The 25,674-nt window shown below is 45.0% G+C and overlaps 1 protein-coding gene across 5 annotated transcripts in view; it reads right to left on the bottom strand.

The window, feature by feature from the left end:
• TCAF1 (TRPM8 channel associated factor 1) overlaps window positions 1-25,674 on the bottom strand; it is a 41,910-nt gene that overhangs the window by 4,528 nt on the left and 11,708 nt on the right. For 2 of the 5 annotated variants that reach the window (XM_010999265.3, XM_010999257.3), the window contains exons 2-8: window positions 16,773-17,406; window positions 5,587-6,581; window positions 5,230-5,327; window positions 3,911-4,124; window positions 3,358-3,597; window positions 1,940-2,277; window positions 233-483 (exon numbers count right to left, since the gene is read on the bottom strand). In XM_010999265.3, the coding sequence (XP_010997567.1) occupies window positions 233-483; window positions 1,940-2,277; window positions 3,358-3,597; window positions 3,911-4,124; window positions 5,230-5,327; window positions 5,587-6,581; window positions 16,773-17,392 (2,756 nt within the window). In that variant the 5' untranslated portion in view covers window positions 17,393-17,406. Of the gene's footprint in view, window positions 1-206; window positions 484-1,939; window positions 2,278-3,357; window positions 3,598-3,910; window positions 4,125-5,229; window positions 5,328-5,586; window positions 6,582-16,772; window positions 17,407-23,920; window positions 24,055-25,079; window positions 25,221-25,674 lie in introns of those variants that run through there. The other 3 variants (XM_064487276.1, XM_010999285.3, XM_064487277.1) reach the window with 3 other exon arrangements.

Genomic DNA, 25,674 nt, shown 5'->3' with positions numbered 1-25,674 from the left:
AGGAGGGAACCTGATGGCTGACAGCAGAGGAATGAGGCTCTGCTCCTGAGAAATTCTGATTCCACTTTTTTCTGTTTTCTTAACCCACTTCCCAGAGATACTGCTGAGATCCAGGGGCAGTGACCTGAGGGGGCAAGGCTAGGACCTAAGAGACAGAGGTCGAGGAGTGAATCCCCATCTCTGCCTACCTCCCCAGACCTCTCTACCTGCCACCTCGCTGGGCACTCCTTACATCTGTGTGAGGAGGTACAATTTCATAATATTTTCCTTCCATTCGGGCAGATATGCCAGGCTGGTTGCCACTTCCTTCTGGATCGGCCAGGCCCAGGCCTCAAAGAACGGAGCCAGATTCTTCTGCACTTGGTGGGAGAACATCTTCACCCACAGGTTCATTTTGTCGACGTTGTCTGTGGGCAGGTTGGTCTGGTTCCTATACTCAGTGAAGAGACGGATGAACGGCTCCCACCCAAAGGCCTCCTGGAGCTGGAGAGAGAAGGAAGAAGCAGGATGAGCCATCTGGGCTACAGAAAGGAGACCTGACCAACACTCTGAATGGACTCGTGTATCTCACCCGTTAAACACCAGCTTCACACCCATCACCGACCCTCTCCTGTTTGACCTGCTGGCCTTGCATGCTGCTGTCATGGTCTGAGGATGAGAAGGGCCTCTGAGCGAGCACGGCGCTCAGCACAAAGCAGACAATGGATAACTGCAGTGAATATTGTCAGGATTTACTACCACTTACTCATCTGTCTCACTAGATCATAAAAGTAGTGGTAGGATATGACACAAGGATTTAAAACTGGTTGAAGTGAAAAAATCCATTGTCTTTCATAGTTGCAAAGGTAAACTCCCACCCCTATTCTGCCATAATCTGCACTAATCATAGGTCCATGTCAATTTGCAAGGCGACTAAAATGGCTTTTGGGGAAAAAAGTGAGTTCAGTAGAAGCAGAAGACAATACACAGCCCAGGTAGCAAGAATTAAGAGTAAGGCGTCATTTTGGGAAAAGGCAGCCATCCTGAGGCTGGTGGAAAGAGGCCGTGTTAGGCTGGGTTAGGACACTTGGGAGCTCAGAGGGACATTAGCACTTCCATACTCAGCTGGGTTTCACAGATGAGGAACTCCTGTCCCTGGGGTGAAGTGGCCCCAATGACACAGTTAAAGCAGAGTCTCCTGGCAGCTTCACTGTCAGTTTCGTGGTGGAGGGAATCGACAGAGAGAACTTGAGCAGCTGGGAGGACCAGAATAGTGTGTGCCGGACCTGAGCCTGAGGTCCAGAGTCCAAGGTGATGCAACTCCCCATAGTGAGCTGGGAACTGATCCAGGGACTGGGGGGCCGGAACTGGGGTGTTGAATGATAACTCCAAGGCAAAGGCCACCCCCATGTTCAGGCCAGTGAGGAATCCTGGCTTGCTACTAAGGTGGAAACTGAGGCACAGGCAAGTCGTAAGGAGAAGATGGTATTTATCTAGGGGAAAAAATAGCTTCTATCCCACATATTGTGTGTGTGTGTGGGTGGGTGGGTGCGTGAGGAGGGGGTGTGTTGAGTTTGAGAGAGCTATTTAAGTAGCACAGTTTGGCTTCAGTCTCAGGTGTGTCTGGGTTTAAAGCCAGTGATAGTAAGTTTATTTATAGTATTACATTTGCCTCTTAACATTTTTTAACCTTTTCTCAGTGCTTTCTATCTACTCTCATAATCTCTTAAAAATTCTGGGGTGAATGGTGGGGCTGAGATAATTAAGTCCACTTCAGGGTCATACAAAGTGACTCCCTGAGTGGCATCGGCAACCAGGACCCACACACCTGGGCCGCGTCAGGGCCTCCCTCGGCCTGGTGTGGGAAGCAGATTAGTGTGAGGGCCCCTGGGCATCGCAAAACCATATGCTCAGGGTCCCCACAGTGGGGCTCCCACCACCCCCCATGCTGGCCCAGCACCTGCAAGTACGTTTCCAGGGCCGTCCACGCATTCCAGTTTTTCACATTGGGACCCTTGCCCAGGTAGATTCTGACTCTCTTCTCCCGAACTGGGGGCCACAGAGCGATGTTGGCTCGTCCGCGAGGGATGCCCAGGACCGTCTCGTGCACGTAGACACACCACAGGTTGCAGGTGGCCTCGGTGGTGTGTGGAGGGAACTCCCACTCCTGCCGCTGCTGGTTGCGGCCCAGCTCGTGCACAGGGCCCCAGAGACCCTTGGTTCTGATGAGTTTCTCATTGATGAGCTCCTGCACCGACTCCAGGTGGCACATGATGGGGTACCCCGCGTGCATCCAGCCTGGGAAAGGCAGGACAGGGAAGAGAAGGTTAGAATGCTTCCCACCCACCTTACAGAATTCTTCTCTGACTTGCATCTCCCGAAACTCCCCGTCATCCCCAATGACTTCCAGAACTCGGTGATGCTCAGAAAGGCAACCCAAACCCAGACCCTCCCAGGCTTTCCTCCTTCTCCTCTCATTCTGTAATAATGCCTGCATCCTCACTCTGACTGGCTGTGGGAGGTGAGGCAGGTATATATCGCCGCTCATGCTACTGTTCAGTTCTTCTGTTTCTAGGAGAGTGCCTTGTCCACCTGAACCTGTCATTACACTCCCTTCTCAGAATTAAGAACTTGTTGAAGGCATGTTCCCTTCTCATTATTTAGAAGTGGACTTGCCCACCTGACACTACTCTACACTGATCACCTATGTAAGCCAAGCAAGCTAGCGTCCAGAGAGATTTCCGTGGTTCTTAAATTTCTATACCTCCCCCTCATTTTTTAGGGCTTTTGACCCACTGGCAAAGATCTTTTTATTCAGTGCCTTCTCGAAGTTGTTAAATTCCTTCTTCCAGCAACTGTGATCTAGGAAGAGGCCCTCCGCCATTTTTAGCCACCCCTTGAAGTCCCCTGATGGACATCTGTCAAAGCCCTGCATGTATTTTCTGCACCATCCAGACTGGCTGACAGCATCCCTTGACATGTTGACTTAAATGGTTACATATTTTAACATACTCCATACTTACAGTTCTAGGATCTGCTTTTTTGGTCACATAATCTCATCATATTTCCTTTAGCCATCAAAATATCACTTTAAATGTCTTCCTTAATGTCCATTGAAGGTACACATAATACATTACATAACTGTTCCACAAATGTTGGACATTTAGGTAGTTTCCAATTTTTCTGCTTGGGAAGATGGCCAAGTCTTTTTTTTTTTTTTTTTTAATGTATTTTTCCCTTTTGATTTAAACAGCAAGGATTACATCTATGTCCTGCTAGAAAAACATTTTTACCCTGGTGGCTGCCCACTGCGTGGATGTTGTAAAACAGGAAGGCCCCGAGGGGCAGCATGCACAGAGGTTCGCCCCGGGTACCCACCAACTGAGATCTGCACGTCGGCCACGATCCTCTGAGGCAGACGCAGTGGGAAGGGCTCGGCCCCCAGCCGGGCCACGGCCTGCATCACCTCGTCCCAGAGGCGAAGCAGTGGCTCAGGGTTATCCAGAGTGCGAAGGTTGGCAGTTGGCACAGTCAAGATGATGTTGTCCGTAGCCAGCTCTCCCCAGGGGCCTGGATTCTCCTGGATACGCCTTTTCCACTCCTCCTGGGATGTTTCCCCTGGAAGAAAGGCCACAGGGCTTGAAACTCACTTTCTCAAACCCCTTGGACATTAACACGTGCAACTTGAACACCAGGAGGAGAACATCAAGGCCATGAACAGCCCGACCCCACCTCTGTCCCTCTTCTGCAAAGTTCCCGTGGATGCGAAGCGGTTTGGTCTTCATCTCCTTTGCCCCAAAGCTGAAGCTATGGAAGGCTACCTCCCATCCCTCCACCAGTCTGCGTCTCTTCCTACACCAGCAGCCCCAGATGACCACCTCGCCCCCAGCTCTCCCTGTCCCTCGGGGCTGGCTCCGGGGCCTCCCCTCACCCAGCTTGTAGTAGGGGGCACGCACAGCCCCCTTAACGGTGACGGGCACAGCGCCCAGCTTGCTGCTCTGAGGCACGATGATGTAGAGGAGGCCGCCCCAGAGGCAGGTGATCGACTTCGTGGGCTTGTCCAGGCAGCAGCGGTTAATCACAAGTGGGCCTCGGAACAGCTTGCTGGCCCTGGTCAGGTCGTCAGTGTGGCAGCCAATCTGTACCTGGGGCAGAGAGATCCCCCAAGTCACCATGGGGTGTGTGTAGTCAGAAGGAGAAAGTGCCCAGGATGTGGGGACAGGAAGGGTCATAGGGCCCCATGCAAGCCCAAGCATCTCACCACTTATGAACCATATCTGCTAAACCCATCCTTTGAGGTCACATGGACCAGATGTGTAAATCCCCTCTCGGGGTGGGGGGGTCAAACAGCTCCACAAAGGGTCATGCTGAGACGCCGTGTGAGGGGCAACAGGTGTGACCCACAGGCTAATTCTGAGGAGGGCGACTCCCACACATTATCCCTTGGTGTCTTTGTAGCAGAATTGTAGGCTGCCTATTCCCTGGTGGTGATTTTGGCTTTGGGAGTGGGCAGAGGGGATCCTGCCTTTTGCTGACCAGAGAGAAGGCCCAGTGGGAAGGCAGTGTGATCAATGGATGAGCGGAGGGTTGATTCCCTTCCTCCCATTCACCAAGGCCCCCCGTTCCTGGGCCGATGGAGTGACCCCTGCCTTTGGAGGAGTCCTGGGACTGTTTTCCCGGGTTTATGCTAAACAAGTTCCAGGATAGATATAGGCACAGAACAGACTCTAAATATCAGGGTGACCCTCAAAGGGGACAGAGCAGGACAGCAGCTTAATTTTGTGAACAGGGTGTGTGTATGTGAAAGTGACAGTGAAGGTGGGCTGGGCAGGTGAGGAACAGCCTGTGGCATCGCAGGGAAGAAGCTGACGTCAGAAGGGCCTCGTGCTCCAATGTGAGATGTACACAGCACGGAACATGAACGAGGATTTACTGGACGCTACTGTGTGCGAGGGCACCTTCCACTTGGTACCTTCCTTATTCCCCATCTTACGATGTAAACTAAAAGCACGGGGACCTGAGCCAGACGTCGGTTAGGTTTGAGTCCTAGACTCTGAAATGTGTCAGGTCCATACATTTAAATCAGTTAGCTGTTCTGTACCTTAGTTGCCCTGTTCTTAAAATGGAGGTAAAGGTACGTGCCCTGTATCACCAATAGGGTTTGTAGGAGGATCAAACAAGATGCCGACTGTGAAAGCAGGAGCATCTAGGTTCTGTGTTACGTACGTAGCGAGATCAGGCATGCCTTACCTTCAGGTCAGCAGAGGCAGCAGCTTCGGGCAATGAGACCTCTATAATTTGCCTTCCTGGTATGTAGAGCCCGGTACTCATCCAGCAATACCTGGTGCCTGCCAAAAGCAAAGGAGGAGCAGGCGTCACCCCTCCTCCAGGATGCCACCTCCACCCAGCTTCCAGGGTCCCTTCAAGAGCTCTGCATGCTGCCTCCCCCTCTGTGCTCCCTTGGCTGCACTCTTCCATTACCCGAACCCCCAACCCCCATCTTCTTGAGAGTGCCTGGCAGAGGACGGAGATGGCCCCTGGGAGGCAATCAGACCCTGTCCTGTCCCCCAGGTCCCCACCCGCTGGCTCCCTCCCCTCCTTCCACACCTGGATTGTTGCAGTTGACCTCAACAGTGATGGGAGATTCCGAGGGGCGCAGGTACTGGCTGCTGTACATATCTTCCATTTCTGGGACTAACAGAGAGAGGTCACTTCCCGAGTGGGCCAGCCCGGTGGCCAGGGAGAGCATGGCACCCCTGCAGCAGTCGTTGATGACCGGGTTCTCTCGGGTGGCCACGGGGAGCCGATAGCGGCTCAGCAGCTTCCTCAGGAGCCGGTGCACCGACATGTAGGCGGGGACCTCCTCGGCCGGGATCTGCAGGAAGGCTGCGCCGTCCGGGCCCAGCTTTGCCAGCCAGCCCTTTTCCACGTTCCCTCTCTTCCTGCCCATGATCACCTGGAACTCGGCCAGGGTGGAGCGGAAGTGATAGGTCCTTATTCCTGCCTTAGGGGTGCGAAAGGGCCCGGGGTTGAGGCTTTGGCTGGTGATGCTGATGCCAAAGGGGTTGAGGAGGAGGTTTCCCGGGAATCGAGCCAAAGGGGACACTCCTGGGTTCTTGAAGGCCCACCACCAGGCTTGGGCCCCAACGAATAGGCCCCCGCCCTCTGCTACAAACTCCTGCAGCTCCTTGACCCCGACGTCACTCACGGGCTCAAAGCAATAGACACTCGCATCGCTGGTCAGATTGGGCTCAATGCTGGTGTCTATTCCCCCCACGGCAAGCAGCCCACTCAGAGTCCTCAGTTCTGTCTGCACCACGATCTTGCCTCTGCGGCCCCCGTCTAGCCAGCGGACAGCATTGAGCAGAAAGGGGCCCAGTTTACCAACGGTGAATAAGACCTTGTGGCCAGTCACGACCACCCGGCCCCGGCCGTAGCGGGCAGCCGCTATGACACAGCCGTGGTAGGAATCTAGCCCCAGGGGAAAGGCTAACGCCCCGTGCACCAGCAGCTGGGACGGGAAACAGTCCGAGTTGCTGATGTCCAGCTCAGAAATCCCGTGCAGGAGCTCATCTCTGTCCTCGGAGAGATCATCTTCACAACTGCAAAAGAAACGTGTTCTCTATTACAAAGCGCTCAGAACACCCCCCGGCATATAGCAAGTGTCGTGTTTAATAATGTAATCATTTTTAGCTCTTAAAGGAGAACTGGGAGAACAAAGTGGGCAGATCTGACCTCACCAGGTATAGAGATTTGTTTGAGGGAAGACAGGGACTTGGCATTAATTCTGCTCTACTTGTTCTTGAAGCAAACTCTCCAAAGGAAATTTTGAAGGAATCCTCTTGAGTTTACCCAATAACATGTCTCAGATATTATGGATTTAAATGTTTTGTATCAGCCTTTTAAGCATTACATAAAGAACTGAATGGCTTTCTTTTTATAGAGTCTTGTTTATAAATTTCATGCAGCTAATTTTCTGCAAATAAAGTCAACAGAGAGCTGAGTTAGTTACTGGCGCTGGTGAAAAATCACCATTATCTCAAAAGGTGGGGCAGGGAGCTGACTGACCTCAACTCTAGAGAGACCCTCCTGTCACTTGAACCCAAGAGGACTGACTGTGTCCACCCAGCATTCCACACATTCATTGTCGGCCCAACAGGAGTGATACACAGCTATACTGTAAGGTTTTTCTCATCACCAACTGTTCCTGTCTAAGGATAACAAGCTTCCTTAAGACTTCAGGACATCTGTAAGCCCCAAATGGGGCAGAGAGCCCTGGACACCTATGGGGTTATTAGAGGGTAAGAGGTACAGAGATCTCTATAAGCTTGAGATCCCAGAGCAGGTTGAATCACTTCTGTAGGTAAAGCTGTGGCAACTGAACGGTCAGAGGCAGCTGTAAGGAAAACACTGAAAACTGGGGGTCGGGTAGATGGTATACTTGCAGGATCTGTGTTGTACTCTCTGTGGTTTGCAGAACTATAATTAACTGATAGGGAAACTGTAGTCCTCTTAGCAGGTACAAACCTCTCCTAAAGATAAAGGTATCTATTATCTTACGAGATGACTCTCCAGCCCCTTGAAGGCTGGCACTTCTTACTCTGATTTCAGGTTTACCCAACAACCTTGTGTTAAAATCTTGCTTTCTATGATCATCAGCCTAAAGAAATAAGTCATTGGCCAGGCCAATCAGAATGTTCTATTTTTGTGACATTTATATTTCTCAAGCAATATCTTAATGTATCTTTAATCTGCTGATTCTAAAATTTAAAAAATTCATTTTTAAACTTTAGTGCTTTAAACATGTATCGAAAATTAAATGGAAAATGTGTTTTAATTCTAATAACCAGGAGTTCTGTTCATAAATTTCGTGCAATTAGTTGTTTTACAAATTAAGTCAGTGAAAAAATGAATTACTGTGCTTTAAATTAATACTCTGATACAATTAATTAATTGGTATCAAAGTTTATGCACTAGCCTGTTATGAGAAGATGAGCAATACTGAGTGTGCAAGGTTGAGACCCAGACACTGAGGCACTAGCAGGACCCCAGGTGAAGTCCTGCTCAGTGCTGAGCCAGGGGCATCGTCCGAGACCTCTGTCTCTTATTTCCAACAGCCATGACTTATATGCAGGGGGGAAATAACTCTTTTATAAAAAAAGGCTGAATTGGATTTTTATTTCTCTTTACCACTCTGTTCTGAAATAAAACAAAAGCTATTAAAATAAGAATAAATCCATGATAGCACTGGATTTTGAGAAGGGTGCAATCAACAAACTGGGACAGGAGGACTTAAGAGGAAGTTTAAGTCAAATGGAATCAGATTGATCAGAAACCCACGAGAAGAGAAGAATCTATAACTGCACATATGAGGAGAAGATCAAGAAAACAACACTGGAATTTGACACAACATTGTAAAATGATTATAAAAAAAAAAAAAAGAAAACAAGAGCCACAGAGGTTATCATTTGTCTTTAGAAAATACACTTCAATAACCAAAAATGTTCAATAGGATTTCAATGCTATTTAACATTTAAATAAACAAGAATCACCAAATATTTGATGAAAATTAACAGCACGAAAGACAAGCACCAAACTAAACAAAGGGAAAACCAACTCCCTCCAAAATAACTGAAAAATGAACAAGAAAGTCCTAAATAAATATTGTACATCATTGGAGAGTACAGAGATGATATATCATCTCTCTTCAAAAGCTGCTATAAAAAGTTACTAATTAGAATAAAAACGTAATTGCCAAACAGGTAATCCCACTTACACATGGGCAGAAAATGAGTCTTAACATAAAGACTACGAATAAATCAACAGGAAAGTTGAGTGAAATGATTCTTCCAAACAACAGTGCTGAAGGTCAGTCAGATGAACGTTTATTAGAAAAAAATTAAGAGATAGCAAAGGACAGATGAGAAGATCTAATGGCTCGCAAGGAGTTCTAAAACAAAGAACAAAGAGAAAAAAGAAGAAATAAAGAAAATTAGATGAAAATTTCCTTGTGCCGAAAAACAGATTTGCGTTTTTAGAATGAAATGACTATCCGAATGCAAAGCAGCACGAATAAAATGAAGAACAAAGTCTGGTCAATTCATGGTAAGCTTACGAACTTCAGAGTACAAAGAAAAGGAAAAAAAAATGCCTACAAAGAAATAAGTGAAATGAGTGCCCTAAAAACAGTATTTTAGGGCAATGAAAATACTCTGTATGATACAAAGCTTCAGGAAGACTCTTCACTGGCACAGGGAACCCTGAAAAAATGTCAGAGGGACTAATGAAATTTACCACTCATGAAAGTTTTCCAGAAAAGCTACTTGAGGTTATGCTGTAGGTTTAGAAAAACAAAAATGAATACAATGTAGGAACAAATTTGCTACACGAAGCAGTGGTGGGCAAAAATGCCGGTATAATTTATAACTAATGCTGGAAAACTGCTGATAAAGTTCTTGTGATACTTGATGTGATTGGCAACAAATCATTCCAAGTTAGTAGGAGCCACAGTGTTAAAAAAACAAAGCGAACAAAGAAACAAATAAAGCAAAGTTAAAACCAAATTGGAACCAAATACCAGACAATTTCAAAAGAACATGGGCGGTAAGGAGTGAGCACAGGAAAGCAGAAGGATGGGACAAAGGAAGTTCCTGTTTTGAATGGAAAGGTAGATTATAAAAACTAGTTAATTCCCAACTCAGAAAAATACACATCTGTTAAAAAATTAAAGGCAACATGGTAAATGTGGGTATTAGTAATATAATAAAGGTGGCATTTTATATTACCTGGAAAAGATAGATGTTTTCACAAATGTCGTTGGTACAACTGATTGCCGTTTGGAAAAAGATAAACTGAACCCAGGATACACAAGAAAAGATTCCAAATGCATCAGAGATACACATTTTAAAAATGAAAACACACAAGTACTAGAAGAAACCAAGAGTGAAATCTTTTCTAATCTGGGTGTGAGGAAAGGCTTTTAACTATGATCCTAAATCAGATGTGATAATAGAAAAGACTGGCAACTCTTACAGTGTTGTGGTCACTTTAGCTTTCTAGTAAACCTTGAAATTAAGTTATGTTAGTTCCTTTCATTTGCATATAATTTTAGAACCAATATGAATTTTGTCTGGGACTGCACTGGATCTACAGATCATTTGGGGAAAAACTGACATCTTAAAAATATTGCATGTTCTAATCCATCGACGTAGTGTATTTTGCCATTTCTTTAGGTTTTAATTTCTCTCAGTGATGTTTTATGCTTTTCAGCACACAGGTTGTGTGATATATTTTCTTAAATTTATCTGCTAGTATCTCATGATTTGGGGTTCTGTTTTAACTGATACTGTATTTCTAATTTCAGTGACCAATTTTTGATTACTAATATACAGAAATAGAATTTATTTTTGTATTTGGACTTTATATCCTGCAGCTTTGCTAAACTCAGTTATTACAGTAGCTTTTTTGTAGGGTTTTAAGAATTTTTTACACAGTCATGTTTTCTGCAAATAAACACAGGCTTGGCTCTTAATTTTTAACATCTATTCCCTTTTACTTGCCTTACTGCACTGACTAGAACATTTAGTACAATGTTGAATAAAAACAGTGAGAGCGGTCATCCTTTCTTGCCCTGTTTTCAATACTTAGGGTATTTCACCTAAGTTTGTTTATTAAATATGTTCGTAGCTCTAGGTCTTTCAAAGATGACTCATCGCATTGAAGAAGTCCCCTTTTGTATTTAGTTTGCTGAAATTTTATCATGATTCAGCACTGAATTTTGTCAGAGTTCTTTGATGTGAGTGCATCTGTTGAATTATATAGTTTCCCTCATTGATTCTGTTATTATGGTGAATTAATTCAATGTTTGAATGTTAAACCAGCCATGCATTCCTAGAATAAGCCTTACTTGGTCTTGACGTATTATCCTTTTTATGTACTGTAGTCTATTTACAATATTTTGTTAAGAATTTTTGCAGCCATATTCATGAGGGACATTGTTCTATAGTTTTTTGTTTTGCAATTTCTTTCTCTGGTTTTAGTGTCAGAGAAATACTGGCTGAATCAATTAAGTTACAGAAACTTTCCTCCTCCCTTACTTCCTGAAAGAGTACATGTAGGGTTAGCATCCAAAAAGACACAGTCCAAACCATTAGCAGTGATCACCTCTGGGCAGAAGTGGTAAGAGGCAGAGGTGGAGGACAGAAGATCTTTCACTTTTTATTTTATATACTTTGGGACTGTTTCCCTTTTCTCCAGGAAGCAAATGTTTTGAAATTGAAGAAAGGAAAATGTTCATAAAAAGGAAAAGAAAACTGAATTGTGATTTAGCAATTTCTCTTGTCAAGTGGCTCATCTTCCCTCTTGAATGTACTCTCTAAAAACTTATAGATTATTTTGTGAGAACCAAGTGATACCATTCTGCTAGACACGGCTAGGAACACAGTGAGAAGGGCAGAGGACGAGTCAGGCAGGTATGTTCACCCCAGCATGCAGGGCCGTGACCTGACATACCATCTGTGGTCAGCATTCTGTCCATCCTAGCAGTGACTTCCAAGGACTTGTGGATCCTCGTTACAAATAAGCTTATTAATATCTGCTCAGATATTTTTGTTTTCCAAACAACTTGGGGAGTCATATTCATGCTTCTCTTCCGTACATTTTCTTGTTTCATTTGAGCTCAATTCAAGTAGATAGTCAGTTCTCAAGATTCTGAAATCTTCATAATCTGGAATTCCAAAGACTCCTTTTATGTATAGTATCTCTTGACCATCTTTCAAAATGAAGTGGAGATACATGCATACCAACATATGGCATCATTTTACAATGTCTGCCAATTCCGGTTTCACGGGTGTTTTCAAGGTGAGGAATGTGGAGCACGTGGACATTTCAGAGCATGACCATTGTACCACATTCTTTCCTCTGCATCTCTGATGACTCTGTGAATATATAGGGATCACTGAAGACTGAAAACCAGTCTCAGTGGAGTAATAGCTGAAAGGGGGACTAAGACCTACTCCAGCACTTTCCCTTTAGAGGGAAAAAGAGAGTTGAAAGCACATGCTGAGGTCACCACATGCAGCTGCTGGCAGCAACCCCAGGTTTCCACTGAACCACGACATCACAGTCCTCTTCCTACAACAGTTACTTGGTTTTGCAGTTTCTTCCAGGCCTGGTTATTGGAGATGTTTGTGTGCTTCTAATTCTCAGATCTTTGGAAGTCATTTTCTTGAAATGAGAAATAATACCTGGGAAGTAGCGTATACTCAATAAATGCTCACTGAATGAATGAATGAATGAATGAACGAACATAGAACTAGAACTCTAACAGACGCCTGAGATTTGCGTTAAAATGAGACACAGGCCTTCTTATCCAAAAGACAGAGCAGACAGACTGCTGTGGAACTATTGTGGTCAATTCTCTCGAAACCTCTCTAAGATTCGTTACCTAATAATATGTTTAATCTGCATCAAATCCCTTTATTGGTAAAGCCAGTTCCTAATCCCTGTTTTGTAAAATGTATAAAGAAGGTAAAACGTGGCTTCCATCATGATGCTGCGGCCTCGGTCTGGTGGAGGAAGTAGGAAGAGATATCAGTTAAAATGTCAATAACTTATACAACTGTAACAACATATATGACTTGGGGCAAAGCAGAATAATGATGGATGCCATGTAATTTTCAATTTCGGAATGATATTCATGCCCTCATCCACTTCCATACCATAGCACGGAGGCTGATGTCAAAATAATTAAAGTGTTTTAGGTACTTTGAGCATATTTCTTCATTTAATCCTCACAACCACCCTTAAAGGTAATCATTATTAATCCTGCTTTAGAGGTGAGGCTCACCTGTGGCTCAAGGTTTTAGAGCAAGCACTAGACAGAGCTTGGGAATTTACTAAGACCTGCTTCCACTAAAATCGGTGCTTTTCCCAGTATATATGAAATATCTTACTAGAATCCTGAGTCCTGCAGTGAGACTGGGAGTAGTTTACGACAGTTGGATCCAGTGTGCGCTCAAATGAAATGCTTAATAGGAAGAAGGTGGGACTGGTTTTTGCAAGTACCATAGCTGTTGCCCTCAGAGCTGGAGGCACAGCGGAGGCCACTGAGGACAAGCGGGTGGAAGGGCAGAGACTGCTCAGGGAACAGAGCACCGGCGGCTTGGTCATGCTGATGCCACAGAGGCTAGTGTTCTCAACACAGTTCCTGATGCTTTCCAGGCGGGAAGTGAGGGCAGGGACCGCGGGGCTTGCGTCCTGACATCTGTGGGTATCCTCACTAGGCTAAAAGTAGATCCTCCGGTTTTATTACTTAGGGTTTTATTTTTCTGATCATAAAATAAAAATTTGATTCATCTTGGTAAGACCTGTGGACAGTTTACTCTTCGAAGGTTGAGATGATCCCAAGATCTTATTTAGGATTTAATTTAGTAAGAAATGTGCAAGCAACAAGGTTAAAGCCATCTTAATTCACACTCACGTGTTCAAACGCGGGTTTAAAAATAAATAACAAGACACTTGGGCAGAGTAACTAAATCCATAGGGGCTTTCAATGTGAACCTCACATGGCCTGTGATGGAAATAATCTTCCTTCTTGAATTCTAATAGAAGCATGTTGGTGTCTAGTACTGTCTAATATTTCTAAAGTGCTTTGAAGATATTTTATACAGTATTACATAATTACAAGACCGAAAAAAAGATCCAAATCCTCAACAGTAGGCAAATGATTAAATAAATAAGGTATATACACTGGTATTCCCATAAAAGCCATCAAATATAATTTTAAAGATTACATAGAATGAAAATTACTTATGAGCAGAATTCCAAACAGCATGTGTGCTAAGATGACAACAGCATAAAATTATGAATGAATAGGGAAAATAATGTGCAAAGATGAAAAGAGTTGTGGGTTTATGATTTAATAATTTTAAAATGAAAATTAAAAAATAAGAGATCCAGCAATATTGAAAATGTAGTTTAAAAGAATATCCCATGAAGAAAAATCATAATTCAAAAATACAGTTGACCCTTGAACAACATGGGTCCACTTATATGCGAGTTTTTTTCAACAGTAAGCACTGCAGTACTGCAGGATCCAGTTGGTTGAATCCGAGGATATGGAACCAGAGACACAGAGGGCTGACTCTAAGTTATGTGTTGATTTTCCACTGCATGGAGCAGTGCCCTCAACCCCCAAGTTGTTCAAGGGCCAACTGTATTGGTAACACCGTGTGTGTGTGTGTGTGTGTGTGTGTGTGTGTGTGTGTGTGTATTCAGAGATATTAGAAAGGAAAAAGTGAAAAAAAGTGACCCATTAAGTGAGTTAGAATTTTAAAAATATTTTCTTTTTATATAATAAGAAGCATTTGTGTGTTGTAAAGATGTGGGATTTTTAACGTGACTTCTGAACTGCATGTGAAGCAAGGTAATGAAATATATGCCTCATTAAAAAATTTGATAGAAGGTTTGGAAAATTAAAGTTTATAACTGAAAATCATCTATCATTATTCGATGATCAAGAGATCCACCTATTAGTACTGTTTTGGGCTCTTTTCTTATGTAATACTCTCTACACATAGCTATATTTTTTGAACAAAATTGGGAACATGTTGAACAATTATTAGCATCCTGCTTATTTCATTTCATGGTGCCCCCCAAAATATTTTTCCTATGTCCTTAAATATTCATGGAAACGTAATATTTGTAATGGTTAGTTAATAGTCCATTGTATAACATTACATAATTTATTTATTTACCCATTCTACTCTTACAGGTAACAAATAATGCGTAGTTGTGATCCTTATACATGAATCTGATTATTTCTCAGATTATTTCTTTATTTTTAAAAGTCCTATTTAAAAACATTTTTTCAAAGGTTTATTGAGATTTAATTTACATAAAGTAAAATTCACTCAACTTCAGGGTACAATTAATCAATCTGGATAAATGTATACCGTTTGGTAACCACCACCACATCAGGTGGGAAAAAGATAGCTCAGTGTCGACCTTTAAGCATTGTTTTGATTTTTTGAATTCTGTGACTACATTATTTAGTAGAAGGAAGGAAATAAAGAAGGGAAGAGCAAGGGAGAGGGAGGGAAGGAGGGAGGAAGAACACACACTGGGCGTTTGAGAGCTAATACTCAGAACATTGTGGGGTTAGGTTTTCCTTTTCTCTTTTTCCCTACTCTACTCATGTAAAAGTACTTCTTAATGTAGGTATGTTAAGAAATATATATATATATCACACACACACACAGATACGTATTCTCTTGCACCTTTTTCTTCTCTTTACTTCATCTCAGCCAATTAGCTTAGGAAAATCACTGCTGCCATCTTCAATTCATCCCCAAGTCAAAAAATGACACACATAACACAGGAGTAACACTATGATATACCTACCTATATAAGCAGAGGTAAGAGTTATGATGCAGTCTTACCTAGTGAATAACCAGTGCTAACAACGAATACTCTCCACAGTAGCTTTATATACTTCCTCTATTAAGTCTGGTCGTCTCCTCCAGCGTTAGCCTTCAAGTCGATTTCACACGTGTGCGCACGCCCCCCCCCCCCCCCACATACGACTAACCAAAAAGAAAACAATTCAGATTCCATGATGATGGGATATAGGCACAGCTAAAGAAGAAAGAGGTATGATTTTGATAGATAAAAAACATCTTTTAAGGCAACTAAAGGGGATTACACGGTTTAAAAGCAGAGTTATGGCCGTCCTTTCCCTTCCTGTGCCTTACGATGAAGATCACCAGTAAGCCGAAGTTTGATCAATCTGATCAATCACTGCGCCTCTGAATAACTCTTTCCTTGTTGCACGTGTGAGAATGCAGCTGTGGGTGTTGCAGGAGTTCCATGCCTCAGAGAGGCCACAGCTCATGCTCTCTCTCTATTCTATATCTGGTGTGCCCGCCTCAACCAATCCTGCCTTGGGTCAGAAACACCAGTGCTCTTTGCTCCAAGGAGGCTGTGAGTTTTCCCATACAATTTAGGGCGTGGCCTGGTGTACTTTTTCTACTCCTGGGACAACTCCAGCTTCTCATCTCTCTCTTCATCCATCCAGCAAATGTTTACTGAGCACCTATTAACCTGCTCCATGTTTAGCACTGTATGAGGTGCTGGAACACAATGTGAATGGAACAGGATGGACAATGCCCTCAAAGAACTTTCTGTCCAGCCTGATTCTGCACCCGTCACCTGCCTCCTTCATTCTCCATTATCTGATTTTTTTGCCCCCAGAGGTTAAAAATCCTTTCTTCACTCCAAGATTTAAGATTCAGCACATATCACTTTTGCCAACTCTTCTGGTATCTCAGCTTCTGAATCCTCTAATTTTCACTTCCATCCTAATCCCAACCAGCTGTATATTTCAAAACCTTTCCCACAGTTCTCTAGACTTTGTCTTCTGGGGTGCTTTATGTCTCTTTCCCTTTTTCTCACATTTCAGTCGCAAGCAACCTTCTCCTGGGAACCCTCTTGGATTAGTCATACCAGATCTGAGATTCAGCAATATATTTTATTAAGCTAGATGCTGGGGGACAAAATGGTCACAAGGATGTTTCTCCCCTCAAAAAGCTAAGTGATCTGGTCCAAAGAGGCAGCAGAACCAGGGACCCTGCCCCTCCTGTGCATTAAGGTATTTTAAAACTCTGGTTGATTCATGGTGAATCCATGTTCAAGTGCCAAATTCTCTTACGTTAGCCTGGGAGTAGCCCGAAGACAAGAACCATTTGTCTGCTTTTTAACCTGGGACCAAGTCCCCACGGGGGTAATACACTCACCTAACTAAGACTGGGATCTTGGGCATCTTCTTAGAGACTTTGAAGAAACTTGTGTCTCCTTTGTTGTCGGTGAAGTACACGCCAGCCACGCTGGTCACGAGGTTCCCAGGGAACGTGAACAGAACCCTTTCATCGTCGCCCTGGTTGGCCCAATCCCAGGCTTGGCCTCCAATGAGCAAGCCCCCTCCACGCTTCACGAACTTGACCAACTTTTCAGTCATGGTTTCATTGTAGGCATCAATACAGTAAACACCCAGGGAGTCCTTCACTTCCGGCTCAATCTTTGCCTCCACACCAGAGCCCTCGAGGATTTTGGCCAGAGGGGCCAAGGATGGGTGTACACCAATGGGAGCCCCAGGGGAAGAGCAAAGCCAGCCCACTGCATTGAGGAGAAAGGGAGTGAGCTGGGCCTCCACCAGGTAGTCCTCGTGGGACACCACCACCAGGCGGCCTCGGCCATAGGAGGAGGCGGCAATAAGGACCTGGCCCATGTCATTCACCATCACCGGGAAGGAGGCTTCTCCAATAAGAAGCAGTTCACATGGGATGGCATCTTCGGGGACATCCCAGCTTGTCACTCCATTCATAAGGGCCTCAAAGGCAGCAGAGGGAGTCGCCATGGCTGGATCGGCTTCTGCAGAGAGGAAAGCAAAGACAGCCTGGTGAAAGGTGGATAAACAAACAAACACGCCAGGCAGTTCACTCCCCCACTGGCTGGGGCAGTTCTTCCCATTCAGCAAATGAGTGACACTGCGAAATGACTCAAGAGCTCACCGGGGTGTCAGTGTCTCCCTGACCCCAGGAGCACCGTTGTGTCCCATCCTCTAACACTCCTCTGGTCAAACTAAATGAGTTCAGTACTTTTCTGTCACAGAATGAAACAAAGAGAAGTGAAGAATGAGAGCAGAACTGGGTCCCCAAAGACATATTTAAGTACTAACTCCCAGTACTGGTGAATGTGACTTTGTTTGGAAACAGGGTCTTTGCAGATGTAATGAAGTTAAGGTGTGCTCATACTAGATTTGAGTAGGCCCTGATGTAATGACTGGTGTCCTTATGAAAGGAGGGTATTTGGGCGCAGACACAGATACACAGGAGAGAATGCTATGAGAACACGGAGGTGGAGACTGGAAGGATGCCTCTACAAGCCAAGGAATGCCAAAGATTGCTGGCAAAAACACCAGAAGATGGAAGAGAGGCATGGAACAGATTCTCCTTTGGAACTTCCAGAAAGAACCAAACTTGCCAACACCTGGATTTCAAACTTCTAAGCTTCCAGAACAATTAGAGAATACATTTCTGTTGTTTAAGCTACCCAGTTTGTGGTACTTTGTAGTGGCAACCACTGGAAACGAACATGCTGCCTCCCCACTCTCACTTCACCCAACTCAGCTCCCACACTGATCCAGTTAATCCCAGCTTAGGGCCAGAACCTCAGTCTGAAAATTCTGGGTCCTCAGAGAGTGTTCTTTGGTCACAGTCACACGTAGGTAAGAGGAAAGCAGAAGTCCTCTGTGGCTCGAGTCCAGATCCCAGACAATCAGAAGCAGAAGGTAACACATTCTGAACTACGGCAGATTCTTACTGACACCTGGACATAGCAGAGAAAGGTGTGTATGTCTGTGGATGTGTCCTCACAGAAGTCCTCTGCTTCTTCACCGTGAGCTCCCGCTTAGGGTCACGCTATTGTCTGACCTCCGTTGTATGCACTTCCCTGGAGCACTTCCCATGTGTAATAGTCAGGACATCCAGGCCCGTCATCCTCACCGACCACTTGGGTGCAGCTTCCTGGCCTCGGAGGCTCTTACCTCTTCTAACGTTACGGCCTGAGCCAACCTCATCATCTGCAACCTCTCAATCGACTCACTTCCTGTCTTCCCTTACCGCTCCTGAAAAATGCAGGTATTCCTTATGTGTTTATCTTTGGCTCCTACTGCCTCTCCCTTGTTAGAGAACATGCTCACTCTCCAGGTGCTGTGGCAAAGTAGGCAGAAACTTAGACGCTGGAGTTAGGCTATCTGGGTTAGAATCTCAGCTCTGCTACTAACTGAGATCAGGCAACACTTCCCAGACTCAGTTTCCTCATTCATTAAGTAGGGATAATAGTATCTACCACATAGTATTAAAGGAACAACATGGGTTAAGTGCCTTCCCATTATTTATTATATGTATAAGTATTCATGTGTTTTTATATATATATATATATATATATATATACACACACACACACACACACATATATGTATATATATATATGTATATGTATTTGCCTAAAATTACTTGGTTAAGAGTAAACTATTTAAGTATATACATAATAGGGAATTCTTATAAAGTGAAAAAAATCTAATTTTTAAAGCATTTATTGATTCTGATTTTATAAGTTTCCTATTTTGGAGACAATACTAACACTAATGATGGTATTTCCTTCTTAAGTGTTCTGTGGGCCCTTGAAGAAGTCCTTGGCATAGGCCTTCCCTGTGCCTTCTCCCGGCCACAGATGCGAAGACCTTGGTCCTGATATAACTAACAAACTCGAGACCCCTCGTGAATGCACACTGTCATTTGTAGCTATCTCTAAAACTAAAAGGTCTAAAATTTATTCTTTTCCCTCCAAACCAGCTCCTCTTGGGTAAATTACATAAACTCAAGGTTCCCAGTTGTTAAAGAGGGGACCCTCTACCTCTTCACTTCTATTCTACTGAGAAGATGCAATCAGCAAACAGCTGGTTGATAAGGGGCTTGTCTGTCCCTGCTCCTCCTGGTGTCCACAAATAGCCAGGACAGCGAACTGCAAAAAGTCACAGTTGTGTCCCTTCTCTCTCCTGGTCCACATCCAGCTGGTCACAATGTCCTTCTTCATAGCTTCCAATCACACAGCCGTTAACCTCGTTTGCATCCTCAGTAATGCATTCCTGAACTAAATGGATCCAGTTTCTAAGTCACCAGTATCTGTTCTCGCCTTTATTCTTCTACAGCAGCTGACTGTATTATTTCTCAGAAAAGATCCTTCCAGAGCTTCGCTTTTGCCCACTGGGGAAAACCTGAGCTTCCTCCTGGGGTTTAAGGCCTTCGGGGCTGTCTGCTCCTTACTTTCCAGCTGTACCTCCTTGTCACCTTACCTCCCTGCAGCTTCCAGGATATTTGCCCTTCCTGGACGTGCCCTGCTTTCATTTTAGATTATCTTTCTATTGTCTTTCTTCGTGTTACCTCTCTCACATCTTTCTACCTGATGAAATCCTACCCTTCTAAGAGAAGACTCTCACAGAAGAGGAAATTTAAATAGCCCAGTAGTCTATGAAAATATGCTCAATCTCACTAATCAGGCATTTGAAATATATGTTACCCATAAGATTGTCCAAAAAGAAGGCGGGGAAAGAGGAAAGAGGAGGAGGAGAAGGTGAAGATAATGATGTCCAATGTCCCCGAGGCCATGGAAACACTGTCACAGTCTGCTGGAAGGACTGAGAATCTGAAAGTAGTATGACAGTGGCAACTCCGTTTTAAAGGTGTGCCTGTCCTTAGACTAGCGATCCCTCGAATGACCTTTCTTACAGAAATAAGAGCAGCTGTATTAAAGATAAATGTGCACGGACGCTCACTGCCACACAGAACTGCAAGTGGACACAGATTAAAGGAAAACCTAGACGTGCAGTTAGATCAATGACAACAAATATTTCCCAGAGTCATTTCTGACTCCCATGGGTGCAGGGTCTCTAACCCACAGCTACAGCTACCGAGCTTCTACATTTGCCCCCGGCGCCCCCCGCCCACCAGAGCCTACTGTGCCCAACGTGAGACTGTGAGGCACAGCCCCAGCCAGCCACCCACACACACCCCTGCAAACAGCTGCCTGTTGCTACCAGTGTTGATACTCCAGACACACCTGGAGCAGGGCACTCACAGTTCTGTCTCACTAGCTGTATCTGAGCTAGCTCACGGGAGAAGAAATATCCGTGGTGAAGTGATAAACGGCTGGACAGGTGGCCTGGAGATTTGAACAGTAGGGGACCAGATGGAAGAGGGGCACTTTTCCTGCTGTGTCTCCTCCTCCTTCCTGGTTCCCTGGCTCGACTGCCAGCCTGAGGTTAGGGGGGTTTGGGTGGAAACACCCGAGCGCCCCTCTGGCTGCCAGCTCTCCCCTTTCCTACACTGTGAGTGAGTTGCTGTGTCAGCCACACTCTGACCCCAAAGCTGTGGGTGTGGCAAGACGAGTTTTGAGAGGGAGAGTGTTTGAGTAAAGTAGGATAATCAGTACTACAAAATACCACGTAGCTATTATAAAGAATAGAGTTAAATCTACTTTCCTTCTACCTAGAAGAATGTCCTAGATACATTTGAAGTGCAAATTTCAAGTCACTTTAATATGTAGGACACAAATCCATTTTTGTACGGATGAAGGTACTACTAGTAGTAGTACTAGTAATTTTCGTGGCCGTAAGGGCAATCCCGGGCTCACCAGGCTCCAGGCCTCCTCATGAGTGCCTTATATACACTATTTAATCCTGATAATAAACCTGTGAGGTGTGTACTATTACTATCCCAATTTTAAAAATGGGCAAAACCAAAAAACAAACCAAACAAAAAACCTGACGGCCAGAGAATCTGTTACTTGCTTAAGTCATGGAGGTGGTAAGTGGTGGATCCAGCATTCAAACCCAGGAAATCTAGGCTTGGAGCCCATGCTCTGAAATACATAAGCCTGTTCCTAGGGCTTTACAGACACAGAAAATTTAAAGAAGCCACATTTCAACAAGCTAACACTGACTGCATTAGAAAGGAAGAGGTGGACAGTACTCTTTCTCTTTACACAACTCTGCAGCCTTTGAATTGTGGTGTATGACTATTACAATTAAAAATAGCACAGGAAATACAAATTCAAGCAAGCAAACACACATGAAATGGTTGAGTATATAAATGATTAGATTCATCAGCTGACCCCACCTCAGTCATCCTAAAATGTCTTCCTTCATCTCCCAAAAGATTGTGCATTTGGTCACCAATAAATCTGATTTCCTCCTCTGCAGGGAATTCCCTGACCTTTGCAGTGGGTTCTGTTCCCACTTTAACCAGCTATCGGTGACACTTGATTTTTGAAGCAAATGTTTCCTCTCTGCGCCTCTGTCACTTTCTGCCCTCCCCCTCGGTGAGCTCAGATGGACACAACATGAGGGAATCTCTTATTTCTCTCCTGAAGTTCTTCAACCTTGATTCTCCTTCCATGCTCCTGCCTTCTCTCCCCCAGGCCCACTAGCTTGCTGGAACCCAAGGCACTTCTAAAGCAGGAAGCACCTGACGCTCACCCTGTAACTCAGGGAGAGGGCTTCCCAAATCCCCTACCACAAAGAGCCCCGTGGTACCTAGACAGGGCTTCCCTTTCTAAGAGATGTATTTGGGAGGGAAGGAGGGTAGCAGGCCTGCATTATAGTTTGATTTCAAACCCCCAAAGTAGGGTAAGTGTCTGAGGTCAGGGGACACGTTTTATTCTTTGGATTCCCCAGGAGAATGAGTAGGTACTCCATAGATGGATGAGCGAATGATGGATGTGGGTGTAAGGGCAAACTGGGATCACTTCTTCAGCAAACAGCTGCCCTGGCCTTGAAAAGGATTCATATCACAGACATGCAATTCTATGGGTCTTCTCTTCTTCATGCTGTTTTTTTTTCATGAACCCCTTGTTTCTTTTCCCTTATACATCCAATATTTTTTCCAGTGTCCACCATCTTCTGCAAATAGTAACCAGAATTGGGGTGGGTTTAGCTCTTTTTGCATGCTTAGACACAACTAGGGCAATCTTATTTATTTGATTTTCACTTAAAAAGGGTTTAATTCATGCATTTAAAGAAATAAGTAATGCACGTGTAAGAATACAGACAGTAAAAAATCATAAAACATTTAAAAAATTAAACAAACTCCCATATACCAACCATCCAGCACAAAAAAACAGACCATTAATGATCTTTGAATACCCTCTCTTTGCCCTCCAGAATCAGTTCCTCTCTCCATCCCTATAAAAGTCGGCACAATTCAAAACTTTTGCTTTTTCTCTTCCCTATTTCAATCTTAATGCACCCCGTTCTTAATCCTAAATTCCCCTGGCGCTCTCTGTCTTTCTCTCACTCATGTTAGCTCACTTCTTTCACTAGTTTACTTCCAGGAAAACAGCATAATAGATGAACATGAGCCCAGCAGTGAGACCTGGGCTTTGGGGGGAAAAAAAATCCAGGTGCTGCCTCTTACTAGCTGCTGACCAGCCTGCTTAAGAGGGTGTCCTATCAAATGGACAACGTGAGAGACAGATGTCCCTAACTCCGAGCTCGGGGCTGTCAGCACTAAGTTCTGGTGTGGGATCCCACTTTCTCCTTCTTTCTCTAGGGCCTCACCAGGCCAGACTTTCCTTCCCAGGCCCGGAGCCAGTCTGCAAAGAGCATGTCGGTGACGTCAGAGGAGGAGTGGAGAGGGGGCTGAGGTAGGGGGAGGCAGCAGGGGGAGGGGTGAGCGAAGGGGGCAACAGACAAGTGGAAAAGCTCGCGTTGGCAGGGAATTCTCTAGGCCCGCTGGCACGGAGGTCTGGGTGGGATGGGGGTGCAAAGACCTCTGTCCCCTCTTAGACACGCACACGCACAAACACACACATCCCCCAGCGTCCGGGGGGCAATGTGAGCGGGCGAGGGATCTCAGTCCCAGAGACGGTGTTTGCAAAGATCAAAGGGCAGTAGAACAGAAGTGATGCTCTGTCACCAGCTACCTGGGTGACCCTGAGCAAGCCCTGCCACCTCGTTGGCTACGGTAGTCTCATCCGATAAAGCTGTGGATCAGACGTTGTTTCTCCAGGCCAGGCCTGTGCGTAACTCCGCGACACAAAGCAGGCAAGCAAACATCAGATATCAGAACCCAGAGAGGAGGAGCAATGCGGCAGGAAAGATGCAGAGGGGGAGGAGAGAGAACAATCGCCGCAGAAAGGCGGACACAACAGCAAGGGATTCTGTAGCCAATTTGGGCACCCTCAGCCTCGCCGTGCGCCCGCAGGTGGGCCCGCGCGCCCCTCGCGCCCCCTCGGCCTCCGGCACCGCCCTCCGGCTACCCGAGCTCAGTCCACGACCACCCGCCCCTAGTCCAGCTTGCGGGGCATTCGGAAGAGGGCCACTCACCAGGTCGCCCTGCAACTTCCACGGGGGCAGCTGGAGGAAGCAGGCCTGGGTGCAGAGGGGGAGACGCTCGGTGGGGCGGGGAAGGGGCGTCCCTGCAAGCAGGGCTGGGCGAGCGAGCTGGGAGGAGACCGAGCGGGAGGAGGGGAGGGGTTCCCCACCAGTCTCCTCCCCACTTCCTCCCGGGATCGCGAGCCCGAGGGGGCGGCGCTTGGCAGGGGACAGGGCTTCTTTGTGTCGCCAGCCCTGTCGGCTCGGCATTGCGGCGCCCCCATCCCGGCAGTGGGGGCAGCCGTCTTATTAAAGACAAACTTCTCAGCCTATTCATTAGTAATGAAAAGGCTGAACAGACCATAGGACACAGTCTACAGAGTACGATTCAATTCTTAAGAGGAGCTTGGATTTCCATTTCGTTGAGGGAATGTACTTCCGACATACTGCCTAGGGGAAAATAAAAATTGTAGAAATTGTTGAATATACTTTCATTTCTATAATAAAAAGCAGCCTTGCATATATTTGTATTATGGTGGGTGAAGGGAAAGATACAACTCTACCTCCTAGAATTGTTTCATCTGAGGAATAGCGGAGGGCAACTTTTTTATAGCTCTGTGTCATTTGCAGTGTTATTACTTTACTTTTTTAAGTTAAAAATAAGAATATATCATATTTCAAACAAACAATAGGTGGCTGAAATTTATTCTTCTGTATACATTTCAAATTCTCTTTCTTTCCTTAAGTCCTTTCTGATAACCCGTTGCCAGCTGCTCCTCCCTTCTATGAATTGCAAGTTCCTACTGTGTGTGATGCTTTACCTCCTCAGGGGCTATGATAGTATAACGTAGCACAGTGGTTAAGAACTTAGACTGTCATCAGATGTCCTAGATTCAGATCTTAGTGCTACACTTTACATGCTGAGTTGACTTTGTGCAAGTTACTTAATTTTTCTGTGCCTCAGTTTCATGACCCGTATGTAAAATGGGGATGCTAAGATTAGTACCTATGTTACAGATTTATTTTATAAGGTTTAAGTTTGATGAGTGAATACTTGCAAAATTCTTAGACCAATGTCTCACATATAGTAAGGCTGTACACATGCTTGTTAAATAAAATAAATATTCAGGTCGTCGAAGATTTAATAAATATGTTTCAGGAAAATGCATACCTTTTCATCTTGACTAGGATTTTGGTCCAAATCCAAGTCGTATTTCTTTTCCGCATTTCCCTTCAATCCTCTTTCCCCAAATTGAATCATATGAACAACATTCAATAGGAGCATGTGGGTAGGTGAGCTCACCGGCAGGGTCTATGTAGAGGAAACGCCAGGAACAAAAATCAAGAGAACCTGAATTCAGGATCCTGCCCAGTCAAGGAGTGATGGACGCCCTTTATCTTCTCCAGGGCTCAGGATTCTTAGCCAAACAAGGAGGGCTAGTGACTTGTTTGCTAAGTTCCTTTTGGGTCTGAAATGCCAAGACCAGTAACGCCAAGGTAAAAACCCCCAAATGTTGAGTTTCACGAAAAAATTTAAAATTCACAGTGAAAACGCATATATTTCTTACGTAAAAATATATAATAAAAAGACCAAAATATACAAGGGAGGGATACAACCTAACTTACCTCTGAGGATGGCAGCATGAGACTTGGTGGGGTAAAAAGGTTTTAAATGTCGGATTTTGTGTCTTTAGAAAGGAGGAGAGGCACGGAGGGAGAAAGAGGGAGTGACGTTAAGAGGGAGCTGAAGGAGAGGTGAAAAAATG

This window comes from Camelus dromedarius, chromosome 7, assembly GCF_036321535.1.
Source record: "Camelus dromedarius isolate mCamDro1 chromosome 7, mCamDro1.pat, whole genome shotgun sequence".
NCBI lineage: Eukaryota > Metazoa > Chordata > Mammalia > Artiodactyla > Camelidae > Camelus > Camelus dromedarius.
The sequence above is the reverse complement of the archived record's forward strand: the minus strand, read 5'-3'. Positions and strand labels throughout refer to the sequence as shown.